Here is a 16,503-nt window from a genome sequence, read left to right on the forward strand (position 1 = left end):
AAAGATTAGGAAGTTTTAATTTAGTTGCTTTTATATAAAATAATATTGGTGCAGCTTTCTGAGATTTTGTGTGTTTCTGTAGTGTTTCACTCTAACTACACACACACACAAAATCTTACAAAGCTGTATGTGGAATTTTGTGTGTGTAAAGTGTGAAAGTTGGTTTTTTGGACTTTTTGGGGCTGAGTGAGGTTCCTGCTTGTTGCAGGGGCCATTTTGGGTCTAGCACAGCTGCTTTTACATTGTTGGTGAGCCAGTTGTGTTGTGTTGTGTTGTGTTGTGTTGTGTTGTGTTGTGTGTGTGTAAAGTGTGAAAGTTGGTTTTTTGGGTTTTTTGTGACTGTGTGAGGTTCCTGCTTGTTGCAGGGGCCATTTTGGGTCTAGCACAGTTGCTTTTACCTTGTGGTTGAGCCAGTTGTGTTGTGTTGTGTTTTGTAGGTTAAAAAAGGGCAACAAAGTGACATCGACTTGGCCACGCCCACCTGACCAACAAGCCATGCCCACCCAGTCACCTGACCACCAAGCCCCACCCACTAATTAAGCCACGCCCACAGAACTGGTAGTGAAAATTTTTAGATGTCACCCCTGCCGAGGAGATAGCATTTTTTATTTTCATTTTTGTGTATATTGTGTTTTCTTGCTTATACACTGCCTAGAATCACTGTGAGCATGTAGTCAACTATATAAATTTGCTTCATAAATACAATAAGTAAACTACAAACATTGGACAAGTGGATTCTCAATCTCTTGCAATCTTGGGGTGTTGAAAGAGGGAAGGTGTTTCATTAAAGAATTTTGGAGAATGATTGCAAATGCAGAAGCATGAGCATTTCTTTTGCAATTGGCAACTATAATAAATCTTAGTGATCAAGATAATCCCCCATCAATCCTCTGTTGTCAGAATTAAGGACTTCTAAATGTCTCCTATGGATAGCAAACAATCCTTCTGTCTTTTTTTGTGTGAGCAATTTCTCAAAGCCAGAAATATTACACCAAGTGTTAATTCCTCTTTATCAGTTGCTCCCTGTGGTTGAGGTCAGGTCTGAAAACAATGATGTAGCATTTTGGCAGGAATATGCATCCCAGTAATGCAGCGCTCGAGGACAAGATGGAGAAGACCTCCACAGCTACCATGGCTTTTCCTTTTGTGCTCAGATAGGTTGGAAAGAAGGAGATCCACACACTGCAGAAGGCCAAAATGCTGAAGGTGATGAACTTGGCTTCATTAAAGCTGTCAGGTAATTTACGGGCAAGGAAAGCCACAATAAAGCTGGCGATGGCCAAAATACCCATGTAGCCCAGGACACAGTAGAAGAAGAAAGCTGACCCCTCATTGCACTGTAAAATCATTTCTTGGAGCTCTGAATGCATGTCCAACTCAGGGAAGGGAGGAAATGTTGACAACCAAATTATAGAAATACATACTTGTAATAGGGAGCATGAAAGGACAATAGAAAAAGCCAATCTTTTCCCCACCCATTTCCTCATCTGAGATCCTGGTTTAGTGGCCATGAAAGCCACAACCACAGTGATGGTTTTGGCCAATACACTAGAAATGGCCACTGAGAAGGTGATGCCAAACATTGATTGTCGGAGAAGGCAGGTCACTTTGCCAGGTTGACTGAGGAAGAGCAAAGAGGAGAGAAAACAGAGCAGAAGAGAGACAAGGAGGGTGTACGTGAGGGACCTGTTGTTGGCTCTTACAATGGGAGTATCCCTGTGCTTAATAAAAGTTCCAAGTACCCAAGATGTCAAGAAGAAGAAACAAAGAGCTACTGAGGATAAACCAAGTCCTAAGGATTCTTCAAAAGTTAGAAAAACCACCAGTTTCAAAATACATCCTTTCTTTTCTTTATTTGGATAATGATCTTCTGAACATTCGAAACAGTCATCCATATCTGAAAGAAAAGCCAAGGCATGTTTTTATACATTCCATATTGTTGAGAATAATATTCTTTATGGGTGCCAAGAATTATGCCTCTCAAGATTTTCTTTCTTTCTTTCTTTCTTTCTTTCTTTCTTTCTTTCTTTCTTTCTTTCTTTCTTTCTTTCTTTCTTTTTTTTCTTTCTTTTTCTTTTTTGTATTTGCTACCAGTTGGATCATGTTTCTATGGAAATGCAGTTTTCCCATCATTGAATAAGCTGGGACCACCATAACAGAAATACTGGCAGCTTTGGAAGCCATATTAGGCCGGAAGCTCCAATGCTGCCACCTTCTCATGTGTGGGAAAGTAGGAATGGGGATTTAGGAGAGGGGGTTAGTAGACATAATAGCATTCTTCCTGTCGGGCAAGGTCAGGGCGATGCAGCTTCTGGAGAAGGAGTGGTCAGGGGGCTGGATCGGGATGGAACGGATGTTGATTGGAGCATGTGACTGACTGGGTGGAAAAGGGGATAGTTTTGGGAGCTTTGACTTACTGAAGGAAAACCTGGGCTTTTCAGATTCGGGTTTCCCCAGATGTGCCAGTTTGCCTATTCTAGTAAAGAGAACTTTGGAAAATGCCTGCTTCCGCATCTTTACTTGAAGTTGGGTTTTTTTCTGGAATGCTGACAAGTACAATGGAAAGGGCGATTATTCACTGAAATACAGTCCAGTCTAATAAATTTTCAAAATTATTAAAATTTTGGCCATTTTGACTTTCCCATTTTTCCAAAACACAGAGAAGAAATCTGTAGGGGTGGATATAAGAGCTCAGCTCTACTGGGCACTGTGATTCACAGGTATAAAAATGAATATTCAGCTTGAAGAATTCAAAAAAAAACTACTTGTGACACTAAAACAGTGTATTACAATTTGCTTCTATTGAGGACTTGCTGGAATGTCTAACCTACCTTTTTGATCTGAAATCTTCCCTTCTGGACACAGAACACAGTCGTAGCAACAGAATTGTTTTCCTTCTATCCCTTTCTTCCAGTATCCAGGGGAGCAATGCTCATTACACAGAGAAATTGGAAGAACCTGGTGATAAACATAAAAAGGTTTTTGCAAAGAGGGTTTTTTAAGCAGTTTGTATTGTCCTCCTTTCTGGTGGGAGGAAGAATATTTGAATCCTCAAAGGGTTAGTCCAGGTGTATTTATGAGGTAAAGGTTTCCCTGTCCAGTTGTGTTCAACTTTAGGGCACAGGGCTCACAGTGTTTCTTGGCCGAGGGAGCCAATAATGTCTGAAGATATTTTCCATGGTCATGTGGCCAGCATGGCTATACGCCAAAGGCACAAGGAACATAGTTACCTTCTCACCAAAATGGTACCAATGACTCTACTCACATTTCCATCCTTTTGAGTTCCTAGGTGGGATGGAGCTGAGGCAGGAATGGGAGCTCAACCTATTGCATGGTGCTCAGGTCTCAAACCCTGGCGGTCAGCTTTCCAGCTGTGAAGCTCAGTTTCTTTAACCACTGAGCCATCACATATTTATACTATCCATTAAAATGTTGACATTATAAGGATGTGCAAAGGGAGTGTTTGGAGAATGGCAGGAAGAAATATATGTGAGTACAATATTACGGAAACAGTATCTTATGATTTCAAATGGAAATGCAACCCAATTGTGAATGCCTATCTTTTCAATTGTAATGTCATTTTGTCAATTTGATGAGAGCTTGATCATTGACAATATTTGTACAGAATATGCCATTTCAAAAATCACAAATTAGATTTCTAAAGAGACTATGTTTAATATTGGACCATAATGGATCAAGGAAGAGTTGATTAAATGATTCCACACCTGGTTAAAAGCGGGATGCCACACAATCAGCTCTTCATCAATGATTAATTCCTTCGCATTGGGAATATGAGGACCCATCTTTCCAACTCTAATTCTCTGAAAGGATCTGTTTGGAAAAGTGATCAAGTTGGTGATGTCGAATCCACCTGTTGCTTCCCCTTTCTGATTCAGGAACACTCTCTCCCCAGCTGAATTGTTAAAAGAAATGCCTTGAAGAAATGAATGGAGCTACTTGAAAGAGAATGAAAGAGAGGGAGAGAGGGAAGGAGGGAGGGAGGGAGGGGAAGGGAGTTGGAAGGATAATAATGAAAAAGTGGCCAGTATCTTTAACTTACACTTCCCATTGCTCTCACAAATAACAAATAACAACCCTTAGAATATAGATAATCTATATTTTAGAGAAAGACGCTGTTCTAGTATTAATTTAATATTACTTCCAGGGGAAAAATGAAAACAGCAGTTAATAAATCAACATCAAAATGAGGTATTGACATTATACAACTTGATTCAGATATGATTTATATTCACTATTTAAACAACTAGACAATCAAACTTGGACCATATCTAAACTCATCCTACATTTTTTGTTCTCTGTTAGTAGAAATGTATTTAACATCATGAGTCCTGACAAATTTCCTTTAGCCAGATTTTATCATCTGAGACTCAATTCATTTGAGAGAGAGAGAGAGAAAGTGAGAGAGAGAGAGGGAGGGAGGGTGGGAGAGGGAGAAAGAGGGAGGGAGAGGGAGAGCGAGGGAGGGAGGGATTCTTTCAAACATAGAGTTGTTTTAAAGGGTGGATGCCAGAGCTGAAAAAAAGTGACATTTGGTCCATTCCTCTTTAACACTGATAGAGAGAGAATGCTCTGCATCCCTACTTTGAAATGTTCATGAGCCAAGGAGAAGTAGATTAGAGAACTGGTTGAGGATAATTTTGGATAGCAATAGCACTTAGACTTATATACAGCTTCACAGTGCTTTACAATCTTCTCTAAGCAGTTTACAGAGTGGGCATACTGCCCATATCTGGCTCCTCATTTTACCTACCTCGAAAGGATGGAAGGCTGAGTCAACCTTGAGCCTGGTGAGATTTGAACTCACAGTAATTGCAGGCAGCTGGTGCTACATAATAGCACTTTAGTCTGCTGCACCAAAAAGGCTTTTGATCATATTAGATCATATAAAAAGAAATTGCGTTCTCTTCGCTGACGATGTAAAACTATTCAACATCACCGACAATGCTGCTATCCTTCAAAAAGATGTTGACTATGTGTCAGAATGGTCAAATCAGTGGCAACTGAAAATCTCAACCAACAAATGCCCTGTCTTTTACATCAGCAAAAAAAAAAAAAAAATGAGAATATAAAATACAAACTGGATGGACACGACCTTGTAGACGACCCTCATTTTGTTAAGGACCTTGGAGTACTCATCTCTAAAAACCTAAGTGCCAGAGTCCACTGTAACATTGTAACACTGTAACATTGCCAAAAAGGCATTAAGAGTTGTTAACCTAATCTTGTGTAGCTTCTTCTTTGGTAATATTGTACTACTAACTAGATCATACAAAACATTTGCTAGACCAATTCTCGAATACAGCTCATCTGTCTGGAACCTACACTGCATATTGGACATAAATACAATTGAGAGAGTCCAGAGATATTTTCCTCCATTCCTCTACTCACAATAAAATACCTAATGCCACCAGGCTTCAAATTTTGGACTTAGACAACTTTATGTTTTAGGTTAATGCTCATTCTCTTACTTTATAAAACTAATAGCTTTGTTGCCTCAGTCTCTCTATTGATTTGGAGCCATAAATGAAGGTAAATAAGCTATATTAGATTGTGGAGGATTGTGGATAATCATTGAAATAAAAGATAGGTATGGAAAGATTACCTGCCAAGGCAGCAGATTTGGAAATTCAACCCTTTGAATCTCTCTTGGTTGGGATTTTGATCTCACTGCCTCATGCAAAGAATGTGCCACTACATAAACACCATTGTAGATACTGTAGCTTTGGCCAGTCATCTGAAACTCAAACAGAGGTGCAGGCAGATCCCCCAAATTCTCTTCCCCACTACAAGTTTCATTGATTGTTGAAGATAATTCTATATTTGAAAATGAACAATCGAACAATTGTTCCCAAACAACTTGAAGAAATTCGTCTTTGTGAACTGAAGGTTTGATGACTTGAAGAAATTCTTTAAAGCCTTGAATGTCTCTTGAATGCACAGTAAAGGAAAGAGCCCCATGGAACATCTGGAGATCCCAACTCCTTTGGCCTCCCAACAGAATGAAATCAATTGGATTCATCAGGATCCAAACTTTCCTAAATGTTGCACTCTCTTTATTTTCAGGATCACGTAGAAACATGACAGTTCTGAGCCACGCTATTGTGAATGTTTCTCCATAGACAAGAAATGTATTTGCTTTCTGATCTAATAGTTTCTCATCAATAATTGAGACTGAATTAGACAATTGGGACAAATCTTCCAAGTGGATATGTTGTGGAATTTTTTCTGTGAAAGCTAAACAGACCCCATTCTGTGAAAGCAACGACTGTAGTTTCTGCAAAAAACATTCTTCCTTATTTTCAGAAGTAAAGAGTCCAATCCATGTCCATCCAAAATGGAGAAGAAGTTGAATAAGTCCAGTGTGCTGATGCTCCTCTTTTGGGACCATGCAATAAAGTGGAAATAACTCAGTAATCTGAAAGTCTTCTTGGGCAAAGGAACCATAAGTCAACTAAAGATACAAAAAAGAGAAATTTGTTCTTCATGAAAATCATGGAACAAATATGAAGATTGCTTGTTAGAAATTTAATGAAGGTATCCCTATATTCAGTGTAGATTATGACAATTCTGATGAAAAAGAGAAGCAACTAAAACCCCAAGATGAAATATTTTCTCATATGAAATATAACTAGATTACAACCACACTCAGTTTCCTAATACAGAGTTCCAGGATGTTCATCCTTTTAGAACATCTGGAAACTTGCTAACTATCTGAGCTTGTGAACTCTTCTTGGCCTAAGGAAAGGATTCTTAAGAGCTAGACTTACTGGACTACCTTCTTCCCTTCTTTGTAGCAGATAAAATAAAATACTTGTACACGAAAGACTATGCCCATGAGATTCTGGAGGAATAGAAAGGATTAATCATGTCTTCCTTTACTACAATTATTATAGAGATATCCAAAAGAATTCAGTTACAGGAATTGGGTATGTCTAGTGTGATGAAATGAAGGACTAGGGGAGGCATGACAGCAATAGTGCAACATTTGAGGGGCTTCTACAAAGAAGAGCTAGATTTACTGGATTACCTTCTTCCATTATTTGTAGCAGATAAAATAAAATACTTATAGATGAAAGAGTATGCCCATGAGATTCTGGGTTAATCATGTCTTCATTTACTGCAATTATTATAGAGATCTCCAAAAGTACCACGTAGGACCAATCCTTCAACAATTTCAAGGAAAATCAGTTGAGTTTTAAATTCAGTTATTACTATCAGACCCAACCAAGACATACCAAAGTGAGTTGTGACCTATTATCGGGTGGCTTGGTGGAATATAGAGCTGAGTTGAGGTCAGCAGTGAAAATGCAGATAGCTTTGATTTCAGGAAGTGGCTGAAAGGAGATCCTCCCTAAAACAAATGAGACATGATAGCAGTGTTCCCATATTTGAGGGGCTCATACAAAGATGAGGGGGTTAAACTATTTTGCAAAGCACCAGAAGGCAAGAGAAGAAACAATGGATGGAAATTAATCAAGGAGAGAAGTCACCTAGAACTAAGGAGAAATGTCCTAACTGTAAAAACTATCAACCAATGGAACAACTTGACTTCAGAAGTTGTGGGTGCTCCATCACTGGAGGCTTTCAAAAAGAGACTAGACAGTGATTTATCAGAAATGGTATTGGGTCCCCTGCTCGAAGAGGGGGTTGGACTAGAATACCCCCAAGAAACCTTCCCACTCTATTATTCTGTGTTCTGTGTTCTATGTGCTAGCCAGCCTTTTCTATCCTCCTAGTGACCCTCTCAAATAAGATAAAATTTGAACTATAATTTATGATTTAAATTTAAATTTTCTAATCTACTATTGTAATAAAAGATTTAGATTTTCTTGACTGATTATTTTGAGCCAACATACTGAGTTGTGGGAACAATTGCAGAAGGGAGAGCAAAGAGAACAAAATTGAAATCTGCAGAAAGGAATGGCAAAATACTAATTAACTCTATAGCACCAATCCTTAAACAATTGCTAAGAAAAACAGTTGAGTTATATTCTAAACTATTTTTATCATATACCAAGCAAAATTGTAGTAAGAAGAGTTGTGATCTATTGCTGGTTGGCTGTCAAAACACATGTATGATTGTAATAAAAGGTTTTGAATTCATTGGATTACCTTGAGCCAGTCTATTGAGTTGTAAGAAAAACAGATGAGGGGTGATAAAAGTGTATTTAATTGAATTCCTGGAGAAAGGTATGGCAAGCAACTAGTGTTGAGTTGGGCAATTGAGGAGGCAGAAGCAAGGTAGTGACAACAGCTCTTTAATGTAGAGTGAGACTTCAGCAAAAGTTACAGGCAAACAGCCCTCCTTATATACCCGGCCAGCCGGGCAGCTGACCAATCACAAGTGACCTATTGTTGTTTAAATCTCCCGCCAAAACTATATACATAACAACTAGTATCTACTATCAATTACAAAAGACTTTTCTCTCTCACTCCATCCCAAACTACCTGTGGAATTTTGTAGACATTTATACTTTCTGCCATAACGGATGATGTATCAGGACTTAGTCCCCCAATGATGGCCATGAGATTCTTCTGGCTATCACATTTGTAGTTTGGGACAAATTCCTGGGATTTGAAAAGCAGGTCCAGAGTGGTGCGATAGGTCATCCTTGGGTTGTTGTAACTGTCATAGATGTGGAACCCAAGGGTGATGTTAGGTAAAATCTGGGAGTCCTCATTGATCTCCTTCACAGCAAAGGGCAAGGTGAGGGCATGCTGGTAGAATTTGGTTATTACACTGCAAATAATTTAAACAAAATACGTTGACAATTCTTTCATGGTGAAACCATTAATATATGAGTAATAACCACTTCTGTCTCTTTTGTAAGTGAGAAGATGAGAGTCTTTGTAGAAACACTCAATAATTTGTATAGTTTTCAACTATGTACAGTGTTTCCATGATTTGCCACAAATAAGTATAGAACAAAGTTGTGATTTTTTTTTTCCAAGCTATTACATTTATTTCTATCAGCTTGCCACAAAATCGAATACAACCAGCAAGTATCACTCTTTTAATACATGTAAGTTATGCAAGGAGTGACTGCACAGACTAGATAATTTCAATTATCTTACACTCCCTAATTGTTCTCCAAAAGACTTCTTGTTAGACTTAATACAGTGAAAAGAAAATGATGATTAATATATGTAAGTTATGCAAGGAGTGACTGCATAGACTAGATAATTATACTCCCTAAATGTTCCCCAAAGGAACTTCTTGCAGAATAGTTTCATACATTTCGTGATTAAGATTTTAACACAATGAAAATGATTTGTTTTCCCATAATCCGATAAGTTTGAAAGACAAGGAAACAAGTGTAAGTTTATATACAAAACTATGCATTTATTCTCAAAGAGCTATTAGTCATATAAGCAATTATGGGAGATCTGGCTAAGATGAGAAAGTGAATAGAAAGGAAAAAGAATCCTTACTTTGGTAAATCATAAGGTATTAGAGAAGGATGTTCTTTAAATTCTATTTCAAAAAAGTAGTGAATTATCTGAGACACCATCCCACCCACGATGAGATCACCAGGCTGGTACCACTCATGGGGAATCAGGAAAGCATCACTCGCAGGGCAGCTCAGAGTAAGTGCTTTCTGCACCAAGAACATCAGAAGGAACAACATCTTCAGGCGTTTGTCTTAGTGAAAATATTTGTGTCTCCTGTCCATAAGGAAGTTTGTATTTCAGTGGTTCATTCAATGATTGAGCCAAGGTTGATATCTGACAATGCATCTAATCAGAAATCCCATCATTTTCTATTTGAAGTTCCTTGTGTGTGCAAATTTCTATACTGACTATCACTAGGATTGAACAGATGTTCTGCAAAAGAAGAAACAAAGGAGGCAACTTGTAGCAATAAATCTGACGGAGCCATTATTATCCCTTTGTGCCAAACTCCCTGGGGTTCAAGATTTACTTTATAACGAGATTGATACCTTAATTGTTGCTGAATTTAAATGCCTCGATGCACAGTCCTTGATGTTTTGGCCTAGCTAAAAAAATAAATAAATACGGTGATTCCTGTAGGAGATAATTATTTTGTTTTTGTGATCGAATAAGGAGTTCAACTGATGTTTCAACTTCGTTTAAATGAGCAAATGCTAATAAGAGTAATGGAAGGGACATTGGCAATTGAAAATAGCCTTAAGTGTTGAAGGTCATGTTCATTCCTTACAGTGGAGCAGAGTTCCCATTTTCCATATAAAATGAATAGAATTGTTCAGTAGAGAAGAGGAAATATTTTTTACATGTTAAGGTCTGACGAAAAAGCCAAAAATTTCTTTGGAGGTTTAATCCACATTTTCATTCAAAGAACGTTGAAGAACGAAACAATAATAATATTTATGTTGAAATTTGGAAAGTAGCATTAGCCATTGGCTTGAGTTTAATAATCTACCCCTACAAATCTTTAGTTATTTATTTACTTATTTTGTCCTGAGTTGTATTATTTTTACAAATAACTCAAGGCAGAGAAGATATCTTACATACCTTCCTCTTCCTATTTAGCGTATGATAGATATGATATGGTATGGTATATGATATGATATGATATAATGTGACATGATATAATATGATAGATATCATAGGATAGGATAGATATGTTAGGATAGGAGTTTTCCAATATCTAAGGAGTTGCCACAAAGAAGAGGGGGTCAACCTATTCTCCAAAGCATTTGAAGGCAGGAAGAAGCAATTTTCCCTACCAAAGGAAAAAGGTGTGTGAGAGAGAGTGGCTGGCTCAAAGTTAGCCAGTAGGCTTTCATGGCTAAGGTGGGACTTGAACTCACAGCCTTCCATTTTCTAACCTGGTGCCTAAATCACTAGATCAAACTGACTCTCATATCTAAAGCTGGCTCTCAAATAAAATATTTCACTTATGAGTGAAAGCAGCAATCTTTTTTGAGAAGGGAACTCCAAAGCCACAAACCAGTGTAGAAAATATTGTGGCTGCTGGCTGTGACTTTCACAATTTCCATGGCTCTGTTTCAGTAGGTTGTGTGTTCTTCAGGGAATCCTTATCTTCCTGTATGTTGTCAGACAAGGACACTTGAATGTCTCCTCTGAAATTTTCATTGCTACCTTATGAAATTAAAGTCTGCAAAGTATTTCCAGAGTGCTGGTCCTTTTATTGTTGGTTGTCCAAAAGGTGACTTTTGAAAAGGCAACTGGACTTTCTTTGCTTTTGCTCAAAGACATTTTACTTCTCATCCAGGAAGCTTCTTCAGTTCTTGGTCAGAATCAGAACTGAAGAAGCTTCTTGGAGGAGAAGTGAAACGTCTTCAAGGAAAAACCAAGAAAGTCCACTTGCCTTTTGAAAAATCACTTTTGGGACAACCATGACCTGGATAAACTAGAAATCTCCGTAGACATTGATTCTTGGTTGTTCATCCTGAGATGCAAAATCTACATAAATATCAGGATCTCGTTCATTAATTCTAAGGATTTTTGCATTCTTTTTGTATTATTAAAAGTATAGGTTACAGTGGAAATAGGTAGATGATAGAGAGTGAGCACGATTTTTTTTAAAAAAAAATTCATAAACTCTATAATATTCTCATTTCAAAGACCCCAGGCCAATTCAAAAAGGATATCCCCCTGATACCGTGTTAAATACAACTTCATAAAATGCAATTCCCTTTTTATTACATTTATGAAATCATTTATAAATAGAAAATATAAAAACCATGAAAATGGCAAAGTCCAGCCCCTAAGGAGGTACATTTGGCAGGACCGAGAAGAAGGGCCTTCTCCATGGTGGCTCCCACCTTCTGGAACATCATCCATTCAGAAATGAGACTGTCCTCCATTTTGACGCTCTTATGCAAGGCCCTGAAGGCCTGGTTGTGCCAGCAGGCCTAGGGAACCCAGAATGGGATGGAGCCCATCAAGTGGCTTATTTGACTGTGATTTGTTGTCAGGAAATGGTTAGGAAATGGTTATTGCCTAATTGGTTGGCCAGGAAATATATAAGCCAACATTGTATGTTTGTATTATGTGAATGTATTATGTAGCTTTAAGAATTGTGCTGAGTCATTCTGCATTTAATTGGCTGAGCTCTGTAGCCAATGTATTTAAGGAGAGCTAAATTATGGTTAATGTGGACTACTACACCATTTTATCTGCTGCTTTATCTGCTGCTGTAACTCTTTTTGATCTCTCTATGATCAACTGTTTTGATCATGATGATATATTTAACTGCTTTCTGATATTTATTGAACTGTTTTTATATTGTTCCCGATTGTTCCTTGTATTTTTCTACAAACTGATAAGAAGATTTTATATCCCTGGATTGATCTTATATTGCACTTTATATGGCTAAGACTTGGATCGTTAAAGGACTAATAATTTGCTTTTCCCTAACAGTAAAATATATAAAACCCAGTTTGTCTGTATGTTATTCACAATTACTCTAAAACCATTTCCGTGTGTAAAACTCTAATGGTATTCTGCTTTATAAGCCACAACTTCGGGTTTAACTCAAAAATATCCTTATCAGGGGGATATAGTGATTTTTTAAATTAATTTCTATATTGTGTTTTATTATTGTAAGTTGCCTAGAGACGCTTTGAGCAAGTAGGCAGATACATACATTTTCTACATAAATAAATAAGGAAACTGCAAACTTTGGACATGGTTTGATTAAATATCTCTAATCTTCTAACACGAGAGCTGGATTCTCAATGTCTTGCTATCTTGGGGTGTTGAAAAACAGAAGTTGTTTAATTAAAGAATCTTGGAAAATAATTGCAAATGCAGTCCTCTTCTCTTCTCTTCTCTTCTCTTCTCTTCTCTTCTCTTCTCTTCTCTTCTCTTCTCTTCTCTTCTGTCAGCAATTTCTCAAAGCCAGGAATATTACACTATGTATTAATTCCTCTTTATCAGTTGCTCCCTGTGGTTGAGGTCAGGCCGCAAAACAATGATGTAGCATTTTGGTAAGAATATACATCCCAGTAAAGCAGCACTGGAGGCCAAGATGGAGAAGACCTCCACAGCTACCATGACTTTTCCTTTTGTGCTCAGATAGGCTGGAAAGAAGGAGATCCAAACACTGCAAAAGGCCAACATGCTGAAGGTGATGAACTTGGTTTCATTAAAAGTGTCAGGTAATTTACGGGCAAGAAAAGCCACAATAAAGCTGGCGATGGCCAAGATACCCATGTAGCCTAAGACACAGTAGAAAAAGAAAGCTGATCCCTCATTGCACTGTAAAATCATTTCCTGGAGCTCTGAGTGCTTGTCCAATTCAGGGAATGGAGGTGATGTTGACAACCAAAGTATACAAACACATACTTGTAAGAGAGAACAGGAAACAACAAGAGAAAAAGCCAATCTTTTCCCCACCCATCTCCTCATCAGAGATCCTGGTTTAGTGGCCAAGAAAGCCACAACCACAGTGATAGTTTTGGCTAGTACACTAGAAATGGCCACCGAGAATGTGATGCCAAAAGTTGGTTGCCGGAGAAGGCAGGTCAGCTTCCTAGGTCGGCTGAGGAACAACAAAGAGGAGAGAAAACAGAATGAAAGAGAGACAAGGAGGGCGTAGGTGAGGGACCGGTTGTTGGCTTTGACAATGGGAGTATCCCTGTGCTTGATAAATATTCCAAGTATCCAAGATGTCAAGAAGAAGAAACAAAGAGCTGCGGAGACCAAGCTAATTCCTAAGGGTTCTTTGAAATTTAGAAAGACCAGCAGTTTCAGGATACATCCTTTTTTTCCTTTATTTGGAAAATGATCTTCTGAACATTCAAAACAGTCATCCAGATCTGGAAATAAAAGCCACTGAATTTATCACCTATCCATTTCATATTTTTGAAAGACATAGCCTGAGTGGATGCCAGTTCTTAATGTGCGTTCGAATAGCTAGGTTAGCAGAAGCTGGGACAAGTTACAGGAGGTCACCCGGTTACGCGGCGCTAGGGATTTGTACCACTGAACTGCTGACCTTTCGATCGACAAGCTCAGCATCTTAGTCACTGAGCCACCACTTAATTAATCATACATTAATTCAGCCCAAAAGAACAGATCAAGGAATTTCTCAGTTAAGCCCATGCTCATAGATTCAAATAGAAACATAGAAACTGAGGGCAGAAAAAGCCCCTCCTTTTTCTTCATAAGGATCAAATATTTTATCCTTGTCTTTTTCCATCACACTTCTTCTTTAATTCTGAGTCTACTCTGCTGGTCCTATAATGGACTGGTCATCTCCCATTCATAAATTTGTTAGATCAGACATTGCTTAGCTGGAGTTGTTAGGAGGTTGAGGCCCAATACATAATCCAGGAATCAACATCACAACACCTGCTTTAATCATAGCCGATGAAAATTCATATGCCCACCTAGCACCCAAAGTCCATTAAGACAATGGATGACCATCAGCATTCGCCATATTTGTTACTGTTGCAAAAGCACAGAAAACATAGAGGCCAGAAGACCAATGCAAAGGAGAATGCAAGTTTGAACAAGACCAACTTCCACTAATAAGACATAATAAGTGTTCTGTGATGAAATGAGATCTGCCTGACTGACCTCTGACTCTCTCCCTCTCCCTCTCCCTCCCTCTCTCCAACTCCCTCCCTACCTTTCTCTTTCTCTCTCACTCTCTCTCACTCTCTCTTTATCTCTCTCTATCTTTCTCTCCCTCCCTCTAGCTCTCCCTGTCTCTCTCTCTCTCCAGCTCGATCTCTACTTCTACCTCTCTATTTCTATCTCTACCACTCTCTCTCAATCTCTCTCATTCTATCATTTATCATCTCTCTCTCTCTCTCCATCTATCTATATCATCTATCTATCTATCTATCTATCTATCTATCTATCTATCTATCTATCTATCTATTAATCTTGTCATCATTCCTATCACCCATCTCCTCCCACTTATGACTGTATGACTGTAACCTCATTGCTGGTATCCTTACGATTTATATTGACTGTTTCCTAATATAATTTGATTGCTTATTTTTACCCTATGACTATCATTACGTGATAGTAAGTTATGATTCTTGACAAATGTATCTTTTCTTCTATGTACACTAATAGCATATGCACCAGGACAAGTTCCTTGTGTGTCCAATCACACTTGGCCAATAAATAATTCTATAATTCTATAATAATATCTATAATAATTCTATAATTCTATAATAATTCTATAATAATTCTAAATTCTATAATTCTATAATTCTATCTGTATCTGTATATCTATTAATGATCCTGCAATACTTTGCTTTGGGATGGGGTCGGGGCAACTGACTGGAGCTGGATGCCCTTCCTGACACCTAACTTGGAGTTCACAGCAGACAATTACTCATTGTGCCCAGAGAGAAAAATATCTGCTTTTATCTATCATCAAAGGCTCCTGATTGGGAGGTGAGGGCTCCACCACTAGGCTATCATGCTGCTCTTTTGAAAACTAAATAATGAATGTTTAATTTATGAAATAACAACGTGTTGAAGAAAAATATACAGTGAAACTGATAACCTACCAGTTTGATTAGAAATCTTTCCTTCTGGGCATGGAACACAGTCATAGCAACAGAACTGACTGCCTTCAGCCCCTCTCTTCCAGTATCCGGGGGAGCAATGGTCATTACACTGAGAAAATGGAATAACCTGGTAGTAAACATAAAAGATTTTGGAAAGGAAAAACTTTAAGCAGTTCATAATGTTCTCATTTATGGAAGCGGGAAGAATATTTTAATACCTAAAAGTGTATTATAAAGGTTTCCCTCTCCAGTGACGTCTGACTCTCGGGCACAGTGCTCATCTCCATTTTTTTGGCCAAGGGATCCAACATTGTCTGAAGATATTTTCCATGGACATGTGGCCAGCATGGCTATATGCCAAAGGCACAAGGAACATTGTTACCTTCCCACCAAAGTGCTGCCTATTAATCTACTAACGTTTGCATGCTTTTGAATTAGGTAGGCGGGAGCTGAGGCAGGAATGGGAGCTCAAACTATTGCATGGCGCTCAGGTCACAAACCCGTCAGTGTCTGTAATCACTGAGCCATTGCATATTTATACTATCCATTAAAATCTTCACATTATAAGGATGCGCAAAGGGCATGTTTAGAGAATGGCAAGGTAAATAAAGAAATATATGTGATTACAGTATTATAGAAACAGTGTGACTCCTGTGATTTCAAATGGAAACTATGAATACCTGTCTTTTATATTGTAATGTCATTTTATCAATTTGATGAAAGCTTGATCATCGACAATGTTTCTACAGAAGATAGCATTTCAAAAATCACACATTAGATTTGTAAAGAGATTGTGTTCAATATTGGATCATAATGGATCAAGGAGGAGTTGATCAAACAAGAGCACACACAATCAGCTCTTCATCAATGATTAATCCCTTCACGTTGGGAATATGAGGATCCATCTTTCCAACTCTAACTCTTTGAAAGGATCCGTTTGGAAAAGTGATCAAGTTGGTGATGTCAAATCCACCTGTTGCTTCCCCTTTCTCATTCAGGA

General features: G+C 38.2%; 1 protein-coding gene across 1 annotated transcript; it reads right to left on the reverse strand.

Moving 5' to 3' along the window:
* Positions 1 to 998: 998 nt before the first annotated feature.
* LOC139324794 (vomeronasal type-2 receptor 26-like) lies at positions 999 to 6,409 on the reverse strand. The gene is made up of 4 exons (XM_070954542.1): positions 5,624 to 6,409; positions 3,726 to 3,953; positions 2,832 to 2,958; positions 999 to 1,897 (listed from the first exon to the last, which is right to left on the reverse strand). Exons 1-4 carry the CDS (start codon positions 6,407 to 6,409, stop codon positions 999 to 1,001), a joined length of 2,040 nt encoding a protein of 679 aa, XP_070810643.1.
* Between the last annotated feature and the right edge of the window lie 10,094 nt (positions 6,410 to 16,503).

This window comes from Pituophis catenifer, unplaced genomic scaffold (genome assembly GCF_029215685.1).
Source record: "Pituophis catenifer annectens isolate HBS135680 unplaced genomic scaffold, rPitCat1.0.hap2 SCAF_15, whole genome shotgun sequence".
Lineage (NCBI taxonomy): Eukaryota > Metazoa > Chordata > Lepidosauria > Squamata > Colubridae > Pituophis > Pituophis catenifer.